The following is an 11530-nucleotide window of genomic DNA, read 5'->3' on the forward strand; positions in this document are numbered from 1 at the left end:
GCAGCCCCCGCTCCCCCCCCCCCCGGCAACCGGCGCCCCCGCAGCGCAGGGGAACGAAGCACAGGACACCCTCGGGACGCCAAGGCGTTTATTTGCAAAGGTTTGAATAGTCCCTGCTCTGTCAGCACTTCTGGGAGTCATCGTCTACAAGAGGCAGTTCCTAGATGTCCGATGTGAAGACACGTTTTAGATATATATTCATTTCTCCTGCATCTATGTACTTGAAGAATTAACCTTAAGAGATGTAGCCCAAGAGTCAGTGTTGGGTATCAGAGAAAACCCACTCTCAGCAGCTACTGTTCAGTACCGTGTAAATCTGTACACAGCTTAGGTCCAACTGAAAGATGGAAATAAACAAAAAAATACTTCCTCTTCTGCAGTGTACCGTTTAAAAAAAAATGCTTTTACTGCTTTCCTCACCCATGCTGTCTCTTAGCATCTCTTCCTAGGGCCATTACTCAGCTATTAAAGACACAAGGCAAACGCACACATTTTGAGGCCTTAGTTTATGCTTGCAGGAAGGTGATACACACTCCTACTTGCTTGTGAAAAGTCAAATGTGTTCTGAAAGAAATGATTTCCAATTCCAAACTCACAAAAGACTAAGAGAAGTTTTTGCCTAGTAGAGGAACTTCAGATTTTCATTATTTTCAAAACAACGGGTGAGGTAACTCTGACATTACATACAAACTATACATAGATAAACTTACAATTGCTATGTGGAAAGAGCTAAGCCTACAAAATCTTAACAAATACCGTTCTGTTCAAAGACATATTTAACTTGTCTCTTCTACTGCCTCTCCTTGATTCTGAAGAAAGCACAAGTTAGGTTTTTAGAAGCTTATCATACGTAATTGGACTGAGTACAAAAGCAAATGTACAAGATTTTGTACTGATGGACATCGGACGTGACAATTGGTAAGCAGTCAGCCCTTCCACAGCATTTAAGAGCAGTTCCAAATTAACTACTCTCGTCATTTCTAAAGCAGTTGGATGGGAGCAGAACGACTACCTTTGAACTTCTGTTCTTCTGAAGAACTGAAATTTTGGGGTGACAGCACTCAGTATTAATCTGCATTATCTATTTGGAGCTTTAAAATTGTGTATTTTCCTTTACCAGTAGAGTTTGATCATCCTCCATTCCCTGTGTTCGCCATATTCAAAGGGTCACTCAGAAAGCGGAATATGAGTTCTGCACAGGAACAACCATTTTTCTGAGTGAGAATTAAAACCCAGAGTCTGAAAATGAGACCCGAGTGCTTCTCTGCTGACTATAAGGGCCCTCTAGTGGCTTAGGCATAAAACTGATAAAAACTTCTTACAATCTCTGCCATGTACATTTCACTGAGGAAGACTCAGCTGAATGAACGTTAGGGAGAAAATGCTTTCCAAGGATTATATAAAGCAGTGGACTTGTCTGGATGCCATCTCACAGATACCATGACAAGAACAGCACATTACTCTCTTTTACTCATTAAAAATACATTAGAAAAGAGTTAAGGTATAAAATACAAAAATTACACACAAGACATCTCCTATAATTTAGCCGAAGATTGTAAATGCTTCTGTGCAATACAAACCTCTCTTGAAGGATCCTTTTCTCCATATATTCGTCTATGTTCATGACTGCGAGGCATCCCCAAAAGAGCGGATGAACACTTTGAACACTTCAGGTAATACAAAAATGCATCACTGGAGTGAACTGCTGCGAGCAGATGACACCTGTGTGCTGACTACTTGGCTGCATCCAGATAAAATTCAAGGTATTGGTTAAAACCAAGCCTCGGTTTAAAATCTTGAGGCCTCTCTTTCTTCTCAACAGTTACATAGCTGAAGAAATTGAGGCTGAGAAAGTTCCACTAATAGTTTTCACTTTGTTTTAAAAGATAACCAGCACTGCACTCTGTCAAGTTATTTTGGTGATGCTGGGGGAAAGTTATGAGTCAAAGAGGCTAACAACATAAATAAATACCATCAAAAGCCAGTCACAGTTGCAACACAGACTAGTTAAAATTTCTCAGAAACATTGATACTGAATTGATTTCTCATGCAGTAGAATGAACACGGACATCAAACACATTTTTACCCATGAATAGAACCTCTATATTCAACCAAATCCAAAATGATTCCAAAACTGTTCCTTAGGGTTGGCATATAGAACAATTTCTGCAATTTTTCTATTCAACTCCTCCTACGTTTTGTTTAGGAAAAAAACACCATCTTTGAAATTTTAATTTAAAAAGCATTTTGTTGGAAAAAATAAAGAGAATCACATGTTTTTCATCATCTTTGTGTATTTCTCAAACAAACTAAATGTAACAGTGAGGAAAAAATGGACGCTGTTTTCAAACTTAAAACAGTATAATACTTTGCTCAACTTTATAAAAATGAGAATAAAGAAGTGAGATTTCAAGTAACCTAGACAATCATGACATTGGCAGACACGTCAAGAGCTGGGAATGACTAAAACTGCACAGTTTTAAGTCTGTGGTCTTCCATTATGCTGCAATTCTACACTGAATACTAAGCACCATACTCTAAGCCAACCAAAACAATTTAAAGTTCTCTATTTGAGTAACGTTGAAATGATTTTACTTTGAACATTTTGGCTCAGGAGCCTAAAGGCTTACTTCCCCAAGCAGCAAGCAAACCAGCATAAGCCATGTAATTATACGACTGACTGAAGAGGATGAACGTGTCCTGTCCCTTTAATATTTTAGAGCTTGTACTGAAGAACAAGCCACAATCCCAGGGCAGTATTTTGAAAGCATTATGGTCTTTTACTTTACAGAAAAGTTATGTTTCCAGCCAAAAGTCTCTTCCAAGTTAACAGACATGTTTGTGGATGACTTTCAAGATCCAAATAACCTAGTGGACGCAACAGAAAAAAGTAGATGAGAATTGGGTACAACCATTAATAGTCATAGCAACGCCATTCCAGCTGGGTGAAACACTAGCATACATCTGGGCATCAGTTCTGCCCTCCCATACATCAGAACATACAGCTACATAAGTGCAAAAGAGGAGATATTTGCTAGCCTGCCTATCAGGACTTACATCTGTGGTTTCCAGAGACTATTTGCAAAGCTGATTCCATTCTGCTACTTGGGAGGACTTTTACCGTTTTCTTAATTTTAGGGAGGGAAAAGTTACACTGAAATGCTGAACCAAATGATGATGCATCTAAGCAACACACAGCGAGAAACCCTATAACTAAGACTAAATGACTTACAAACCAGCAGAGAGATTTTTGTGTACTACAGGTTGAACGCATTAGCAAAAAAATTGTGGAGTCAGTCAAGTCTTTGAAGATCAAAGTAGACATAAGTAAAATGAAAAGTAGCTAAGGAACAAGTGGAGAGAGGGAGAGAGAGAGAGACAGAGAGACAGAGAGAGGGATAAGAAAAAAAGGTAGTTGCAGTAACTCCCCCCCCCCCAAGTATATAACTTTGGATAAACAAATGACAAGATGCTGCACAGCTCTACTTACACAATCATGCAGAACATCATGAAGACGTTCCACAAGGCAATGAAGATTCGAAAATATCTGAGACTCAGCAAGAACTCTCTGATGTTGTCACCTGAAAATCAGGAGAAGAAACTTTTGATGTGAAAAACGCCTTGTACATCAATAATTCACATTTTCAGCTGGAAAACACAAGCAACTCTCAGTTTAAAATAGAAGGAAAAAAAAAAAGTCAGTGAGCAAAAAAAGACAATTGAAAATTTAGGCAACAACGATCCATACTACATGTAGTACATCCCTACCATGAACTTCTGGGAAAATACGTGATAAAAAGAGGTCACTGTAGTATTAGAAAGAGAGGACAGTCCTTTGTGGTAGTCTGCAGCTTTCCTGTCACTTTAATCATTACAGCAGTAAGAGATACAAAGGAGCAACGCAGGTGCATGAACAGTGATATGGAAATCAGGCTGCAAGTACAGCATTACCTCTGCAGCACAGGCACCTAAGCTCAAGAATGCAAAAAGAAATATACATTTTTATGTTTCTTCTTGACTCACAGACTTGGGATTAACAGTTTTGGCTGTGGTGCCTAAACGTAAATGTCATCGAGTCAAATTTTAAGCCGCAATTTAGTAAACCAGTCATTCCAGCCACAGGGTAACTCCTGTTTGAACAAAACAGGGCAAACTTGTACTTTGGTGCCTTGAAAACGCTTTAAGCAAGAATTTTTCTGCGGAAAACGTCCCTTCCTGTATGTGCCTATATAATTTTGAGGCGAGAAACGCTCTTGTGAGTAACAGCGCGGCACTGGCAGTCACGCAGAGCCGGGCCCCCCGCCTTCCCAGGCCGGTTACCAGTCGTCGGCTCCCTGGACTCTTCGCCGAAGCCCTCCGTTTCTTTCTTCCTCCTGCGGGACGGCGACACAGGCGTTACCCCTCCCAGCCGGCGCGGGGGGACGTGCCGGCGGCGAGGAGGAACATGGCTGCTCCCCTGAGGCGGCATCGCGGGGGGGGGGGAGGGGAGGAGCCCACCCTTCCACCCCGAGAGCGGGAGTTGCTACAGCAACCAGCGCGCGGGAGCTCCCTCCCCCAGGGGTTTCTATAGCAACCAGTGTGAGGGATTCCCCTCTCGAAGGGGGTTCTCATAGTAACTAAGGTGAAGGCGCCCCCCCCTCCCAGCCGCGGTTGCCATGGTAACACGGGGACGGCTGTTCCCCCCTCCACTCACAGCCTGAAGTTCAGCACGGCGCCGGCGTTCATCAGCAGCGTCCTAGGGAGAGACAGAGACCGGGTGAGACCGGACGGCAGAGCCCGCCCCGCCGCGGCGCCATCCCAAGCCCCTTCCCCGGTTACCCGCAGAGCAGCAGGTCCCCGATCATCGCGGCGGCGCCGGAAGCGGAAGAGGCGGGCGGGGCGCTGCGCTGCCTCGGCGCATGCGCCTGCACCGTCCCGTTCCCCCCCCCGGCTCCCCGCGTGCGGCCGTCAGGGGGCGCCGCTGCGACGGGGCGGGGCGAGGGCGGCGGAGCCCCGAGCCGGGTCCGGGCTGCGGAGCGGCCGCCGCCGCCGCCGCCGCTTGGGCGCCATGGAGCTGCCGGCGGCCCTGCAGTTCGGGGAGCTGGCGGCCGCCTTCGCCGCCCTCCCCGTCTTCCCGCTCTTCGACCTCGCCTACTTCATCGTCTCCGTCCTCTACCTCACGTACGAGCCAGGTCAGTGCGCGGCCCGCGCCCGCCGCCGCCCCGGCCCGTGCCTATACGAGGCGGGCGAGCCGGCGGCCGCGCAGAAATAGCGCCGTCAGTCGGGGCCGGGGGCGGCGGTAGCAGCAGCAGCAGCAGCAGCAGCAGCAGCATAACCACCTAGTATTTTATTTAAGCTGTGATTCGCACCACACGGAGGTATCTAAGCGCAGCCACCACCTCGCCGCTGTCCCCCAGAGCAAGGCGAGACGTCTCTGCCCCGTTGCTTGGTTTTCCCGTTCCCGAGGCTTTGCCCTCCTCACGTGCCTTCACAAGAGGCTGTACGCAAGATCTTGCCTTTTTGCACCTGGCGCTCCGTTCTCGGGCACCCTCACTGCCCTTGCGGTCCTCTTCTCTTGGTCCTCTCCAGCTCTACACACCTGCACCTTAGCTTTCCTTTTCTCCCGTGCTGCCGTCTGACTGGGCCTTTTCTGCATGCTATCTTTACTGCATTTCTGATGCCATGCGCATCCTTCGTGCTCTGTTTTCATCACTTTCAGTGTAACTACCCAATGACTGAGGGGGAAAAAAAAATCTCCTTCGGTATGATTTTAGGATCCTCCAGTTCTGCAGCTTCCTGATTGCTGTGCCACACAAGCTATGCGCTGTTTTATTTAAATTCCGTGTAAACAGAACAGCTGGGTTTTCAAGGCTTGGTCACCGACAGCTGTCTCCCAAGTCTTAAAATGAACAGTTAACAGGCAGCCCTTATAAAAACGCCTTTAAAAATATGTAAGCCTAGTAATCCGTTTGGACCGCAAAAGGTTGGGGTGTACTTTTCAGTCGATTATTATAGACTGCTTCATCCCACAGCTCCTATACTTAAGATCAGGGTCAGGACAGAAATGCTGTGCTTCCTCCTTGGAGACAGCACGGCTTTATGGAGCAAAAGAAAAACAAAGTTTACTAAATTTAAGCAGCAAGCTAAATTTCAGGTTCCTATAGAATCAGCTTCATACAATGGCTGTTGTAGCTGTCTCACTTCTCAGCTGGTTTAAGTGTCTTTGAGGATGGAGTTTTCTTTCTATGATGGAAGAGTATATGAATAGTCACAGATTTAGCATATGCTGATTCACTTACTGTTATTTAAGGTAGGCCACTGTTAGTAACGTTGACCCAACGTTTTAGCATTCTGTCTTTTGGCTGCCTATTACTGGCTTACTGAATGAGTATAGTAACTGAAACACTGCACAAAGGACTCTGGAATCAGCTTAAGGTGATGAAAGAATCTTACGGAACTGATATGCTGGAGAGACTTCCCTGAGGAAGCATAGCAGTGGGTGAAAATGGCTAGAGGGAGCAAAAAACAAACAAACAAACAAACAAACCAGAGTAGGAGGCTGTGGGAGACCGTAACATATTACCAAACTGTAATACTGCTTTAATATGTAGTTCTATTTTCTAAACTTCTAGGGCATTTGCAAATTAGAACAGGGGCAGGGAAGAATCCTCAGATTCCCTTCTCTTAAATAAAAGATTAAGAATTACTGTTCTATTTTTACAGGTTATCTTATGAATGAAAGAGCTGAACAGATTGTTCATGAATTCTAGAGGGCACCTAGGTTGAAGCAATGGAGAGAATGGTACTAGTATGCATTTTATTTTTAGACTGTAAAACGTCATTGATTTCAAGGGAAAAATTTGTTCCTTCTAATTGCAGGAAGTAGCAAAAACCATAGGAGATAAAACTCTTAGCCAACTCACAAACTTTTAATGACTCAGTTCTTATGAAACCTCATGGGGGGCCTGTAAGCTATGATCCCATGTTATTGCTTGACAATATCTGGTACGTCTTCAGATTTCACAGAATACACTTTTGTATTTTGTTTTACAACCACTTTTCTCTGACATTCTGTTGTCAGAGAAAATGCAAGGAAAGTCTCTTGGAGGGTCTTGGAGCTTCTATGTATTTGTCTCTTCTCATTTGGAATTTGCTTCACAGGAGCTGTGGAGATGTCTCGTAGGAGCCCTGTTGCCTCTTGGCTTTGTGCTATGCTCCACTGCTTTGGAAGTTACATACTTGCTGATCTGTTACTTGGAGAATCACCTCTTCATTATTTCAGTAATAACTCCAGTGTTGTCCTGGCCACAGCAGTCTGGTGAGTCTTTTACACTTCATCTCATTTATTAGGCATAAGACGCTGCGGGCTGTGTATGAAACCATCCTGTGTGAAGGGAGGGATTCTGCTTGTGTGACATACGTATATTATCTTGTTTGGAATAACTGAGGGAAACAAGAAGTGGCGTGAAGTTGTCCTTGAGTCTTTTGTATTCCTAGATCTGATTTCCAGTTTGTCTGACCAGTTGTCTAACGTTGTGATTATATGGGCTGGAGACAGTCCAACTGCAGGGCATTTCTATTCATAGCTGCCACAGCTGAACCGTGGCCAAACTGCAAAGGCAGCATGCACTGCACTGACACCACATATCGTAGAAGAGTGGCACACAGTGAAGTTTGGGGATCATTTTTGGTCATGTTAGTGAAACGTGCACAAATGAACCATGCTTTCTCAAAGGTTTAATTTCCTCAGTGCATAGGGGACCTATGTGCTTTTGCGTGACAGAACCAGCATTTCCTTCTCCTTGAAACAATTCAGGCTAACTCTTAATCCTGTCTATACATCCCAAATGAGGACAAACAAACGGGTCCCTGAACTCTTTGTGATTTTGTTCCAGGTATTTGATGTTCTTCTGTCCCATGAACCTCTTCTACAAGTGTGTTAGCTTTCTGCCTATGAAGCTCATCTTTGTGGCAATGAAGGAGGTGGTCAGAGTTCGCAAAATTGCTGCTGGGGTCCACCACGCTCACCACCACGGGTGGTTTGTTATGATGGCTACTGGATGGGTCAAAGGTGAAACCTGAGATACTCTAATGCAGCAGGGACACGCTCAGCCTCTGTGGGGAGGGATGGGAGAATCCGTGAGTGGAGCTGAGGTGAACACATCGCTCGGTGCTGACTGATAAGCCGATTAATGGATGTGGTTAACTGGTACTTTAGGGTAACAACTTCTAAGTTTGGGAAGAAAGTTATGGTCTTTTTGTTCCTCTTAGGTTATCCTTATTGCTTGGGGATCTGGAAGGGAGAGCAAAGCTCTCTCCTGTTGTGGGAGTTCTATTTGTTCGCTTTTACTGTTTTGCAGGTTCTGGTGTTGCCTTGATGTCTAACTTTGAGCAATTGTTGCGTGGGGTCTGGAGGCCAGAAACAAATGAAATTCTTCATATGTCCTTGTAAGTAGCTAGACTGTAAATTCTCTGTCAGTCTGAAAATGGAATTTGAAGAACCATTCAGGACCGGATACAAACTATGCAAACCTTCTGAACAACCGGCTTATTTCTCTTCCAGCCCTACAAAGGCTAGTCTGTATGGCACACTTCTCTTCACTCTGCAACAAACTCACTGGCTCCCCATCTCTGAAGCCAACCTCATCTTCTTTTTCACCATGTTCATGATGGTTTGCAAGGTAAGTTTACAGCAGATTCGCTGCTAAAAAATCTGCAGAACCAGAGAAGAAAGGGGGTGTAGAATCAAGTGGGGGAGTTCACCAGTTTAAGCTGAAACACTGGCTTTGGAATGCTGCTTTCTACCGTTTAGTGGGTTCTGCTGGTCTGTGCCTCCTGACTTTCCAGAACTTCCATGTAGGTGCCCGTGTTTTCTTGCCCATGCAGAGTTTCTAAATGAGTTAGGTTCATGAATAAGTGAAAAACTGCAAATGTTACTTTCAAGAAAATTAGTGATAAAAATGAGTTACTCTGCAGGGTAATTAGAAAGCAACCTATGAGATCCACTGGTTTCTGTTAAGAAATACTAGGGCTAATTCTTGCACTTAGCTTTGGTCATCTTTCTAAGTCGCTGCTGAAGGCATTGCCTGTACGCACCAGGGAAGATCTGTTCAAGAAATTATAGACTGAATTCTCCATCATGAGGGCACTATGGCTGAGGAAGATCCTTGCAAAACACCCTCAAGTCATGTAGCAGTAGGGACTCTTATCTGTGGCTAATGGGACGCTCTAAGAGTTAGCATTTCATCACTGATGTATGTGATTGTTAACTCTAAGTATCTGCTGTTGCATGGCAGGTTTTCATGACAGCAACTCACTCTCATGCCTCACCTTTTGCTCCCGTTGAAGACTTCATCTGCCCAGTTTTCTTTGGCTCTGTTTCTGGTGGACACGCTAGTCATCATCACGACCAGCACGAAGCCTCCCATGATGTTTCCCATTCTCCACCTCCTCCTGCAAAGTCTAAGGAGGAGCTAAATGAAGGCACAAGGAAACGGAAAGCAAAAAAAGCGGAATAAAAAAACAACCACACAATAAATAAGCCAAGAAAATTCTTCCAGAGCTGCATCTCAAAGCCACCTTAAACGAGTGACCTCGTTTATCCTCCAGTCCTTCTCTCTGAGACTTCAGAGAAGAGTTAGAAGCCAGGACACTGCCAGGCGGGTCCCTGAATTTCATCTGTGCTCTCTTTGCTGCTTCTTGCTACTTGGTCTCTGTCTCTCTATTCTGAGCTTGTTTTCAGGGATTTGTAGATTTGTGCCAGGATGATGCTTGGGTGCCAGTTCCCAAACTGTCAGCAATTATGATGCAGCATTTTCAATTGATGTAAAATCTTTTCATTGTATTAATTTTTGAATGGAGAGAGTGGTTTGTGCTCCTGCAACTTAATAGGTTCCTTTGCATTTTCATTAACCTTTTTGATGTCTACCACAACAGCAAACTGTTTAGACGCAATCCACGTGGAAATTGAATTTTCATACTCAAGGAAATTAAATGGTCTCATATGACCCTGATCTAATTTTCTTAGCTCCTGCATCTGCAGTATCTCCAGTTAATGTGACATTTTAGATGCGATAAGGACATCAATGCTGGTGTCCTGGACAAATTCCACTTTGGGTAATTACATTTTTCTCATCTAAATTCCCTCTAATTCTTAATGAATGTAACATCTCTTTCTTAGCTAAGTCTTTGTTTGCAAGGGCTTTGAAGCTGCAAAATGCTCTAAGTGCTATGTATTGGTACTGTTACTATTCTGAACTGCTGTGTAGTGTTGCTGCACATTGTTAACAATTGTGTGTCCCACCTCAAACCTCACTGTGTTTAACTGAGGAAGAAGCATGGTTCTGGTTTGTTTATAATCCTGTGGGATACATGAAGGGTGTATAAGTGTAAATGAGTATTTATTACTATTTATTTCTAATTGTCAAGGCACTAAATTAATGGACCTGAAACTGGCTTTTTAAAAAAGCTTTGCGCCTTTGTATACAGAATTTGATACTTTTAAGTACAGTCCTAAGCCCACAGCTACAATCTGGCTTGCGCGTGAAGTAGTTTCTGGTGTGCCGGAGGCCAGCTTCAACTCTTTTCCTATGTCCAGAAAGGAGTATTTCCCATGTTTTTAAACTAACATTTAAGGGCTGTGAGGGGATCCACACCAAATGGATCGAAATTACCTTAAAGGACTGATAAGAGAACACCAGCTGAAGAAATCGAGTATCCTTTGTAGGTCTTCTCAGTCAAACTGCTGACCTGTGGAAGGAGCCTGTGTCCAGTGAGTGAAGGAGAGGATCAAATGTCTTGCATGGCTCAGGGAGGAGTCTGTCAGTTCCTTCACGTTCAGCTTGGTGAATATTGGCTTTTAGACTAATTTCAAGCTGTTCTTATAACTGATTTTGTTGTTAAAAGCATCATCTGAAGCACTGTGCCCTAAGGACCTGAATTTGCTCCGAGTTTTTTTCATCACCAAGAGCTGGGATCATTGCTGTGGAAACAACATGCTTGGGGATGGAGCCTTGGGCCATCCCCAACAATAAGTTTTTTTTGCTGTCGTCTTGAAGTTGAAAGTGGTGGTAAAGTGAGGGGCTTGAAACTGAGAATACATATTGGAGGGCTTTAAGAACTCCCCCCTTTTTTGTCCCTCTTGGAAAATTGAAACTCCCACGGTTAATTTAAAAAAAGAGCACCTGCAACCTAAAGATTCTTGTATACAACTGATGAAAGCCAGTACATGAGGTCAGATTTACTGTGGGCTTGGGTTTTGAAAGTGCCTTAACTTTGTGACTCCTCCCTCCCCTTTGGTAGAAAACAGGAATTCTACCTGACAACTGTCTGGTTTTGCAGATACTATTCTACTGAAACCTGATGTATCACTAGCATGCAGAAGACTGTAATTCATGTTTTATGAGATGTCTGATTTAAGGGGAATTTTGTTTTATGAAAGCCCTCAACAAAATAAAAATTGTGAAGTGATTCTGATTGCTCAATGGCACTTGAGCAAATACGCGCGTTTCTTTTACTCTCGCCAGGGACGTTTCCCGGAGGGGCGGAATAA

At 44.1% G+C, this 11530-nt stretch overlaps 2 protein-coding genes across 4 annotated transcripts; one reads left to right on the forward strand and one right to left on the reverse strand.

Moving 5' to 3' along the window:
* Positions 1–1452: 1452 nt before the first annotated feature.
* SMIM7 (small integral membrane protein 7) lies at positions 1453–6663 on the reverse strand. 2 transcript variants are annotated; one of them, XM_068919511.1, is made up of 5 exons: positions 5496–6663; positions 4694–4735; positions 4321–4373; positions 3491–3581; positions 1453–2868 (listed from the first exon to the last, which is right to left on the reverse strand). In XM_068919511.1, the coding sequence occupies exons 1-5, from the start codon at positions 5687–5689 to the stop codon at positions 2853–2855; spliced, it is 396 nt and encodes a 131-aa protein (XP_068775612.1). In that variant the 5' UTR covers positions 5690–6663; the 3' UTR covers positions 1453–2852. The 2 variants fall into 2 exon arrangements, with proteins under 2 accessions (XP_068775612.1, XP_068775613.1); XM_068919512.1 differs by lacking the exon at positions 5496–6663 and adding an exon at positions 4819–4931.
* On the forward strand, positions 4965–11467 carry TMEM38A (transmembrane protein 38A). 2 transcript variants are annotated; one of them, XM_068919510.1, is made up of 7 exons: positions 4965–5171; positions 6703–6781; positions 7141–7297; positions 7875–8050; positions 8340–8427; positions 8543–8660; positions 9276–11467. In XM_068919510.1, exons 3-7 carry the CDS (start codon positions 7152–7154, stop codon positions 9495–9497), a joined length of 750 nt encoding a protein of 249 aa, XP_068775611.1. In that variant the 5' UTR covers positions 4965–5171; positions 6703–6781; positions 7141–7151; the 3' UTR covers positions 9498–11467. The 2 variants fall into 2 exon arrangements, with proteins under 2 accessions (XP_068775611.1, XP_068775610.1); XM_068919509.1 differs by lacking the exon at positions 6703–6781.
* Positions 11468–11530: the final 63 nt, after the last annotated feature.

Source organism: Struthio camelus, chromosome 26 (assembly GCF_040807025.1).
Source record: "Struthio camelus isolate bStrCam1 chromosome 26, bStrCam1.hap1, whole genome shotgun sequence".
Classification (NCBI taxonomy): Eukaryota; Metazoa; Chordata; class Aves; order Struthioniformes; family Struthionidae; genus Struthio; species Struthio camelus.

What these genes read in the sequence shown, in the direction of transcription:
- TMEM38A (XM_068919509.1), top strand. Translation starts at nt 5,048, where the DNA reads ATGGAGCTGCCGGCGGCCCTGCAGTTCGGGGAGCTGGCGGCCGCCTTC. An exon ending in CTACCTCACGTACGAGCCAG is followed by an intron (nt 5,172 to 7,140) that starts GTCAGTGCGCGG and finishes TTTGCTTCACAG; the next exon opens with GAGCTGTGGAGATGTCTCGT. An exon ending in GAAATTCTTCATATGTCCTT is followed by an intron (nt 8,428 to 8,542) that starts GTAAGTAGCTAG and finishes TTTCTCTTCCAG; the next exon opens with CCCTACAAAGGCTAGTCTGT.
- SMIM7 (XM_068919511.1), bottom strand. Translation starts at nt 5,689, where the DNA reads ATGAAAACAGAGCACGAAGGATGCGCATGGCATCAGAAATGCAGTAAA. An exon ending in GGAGCGCCAGGTGCAAAAAG is followed by an intron (nt 4,736 to 5,495) that starts GCAAGATCTTGC and finishes GTCTCTCCCTAG; the next exon opens with GACGCTGCTGATGAACGCCG. An exon ending in GTCCAGGGAGCCGACGACTG is followed by an intron (nt 3,582 to 4,320) that starts GTAACCGGCCTG and finishes CCTGATTTTCAG; the next exon opens with GTGACAACATCAGAGAGTTC.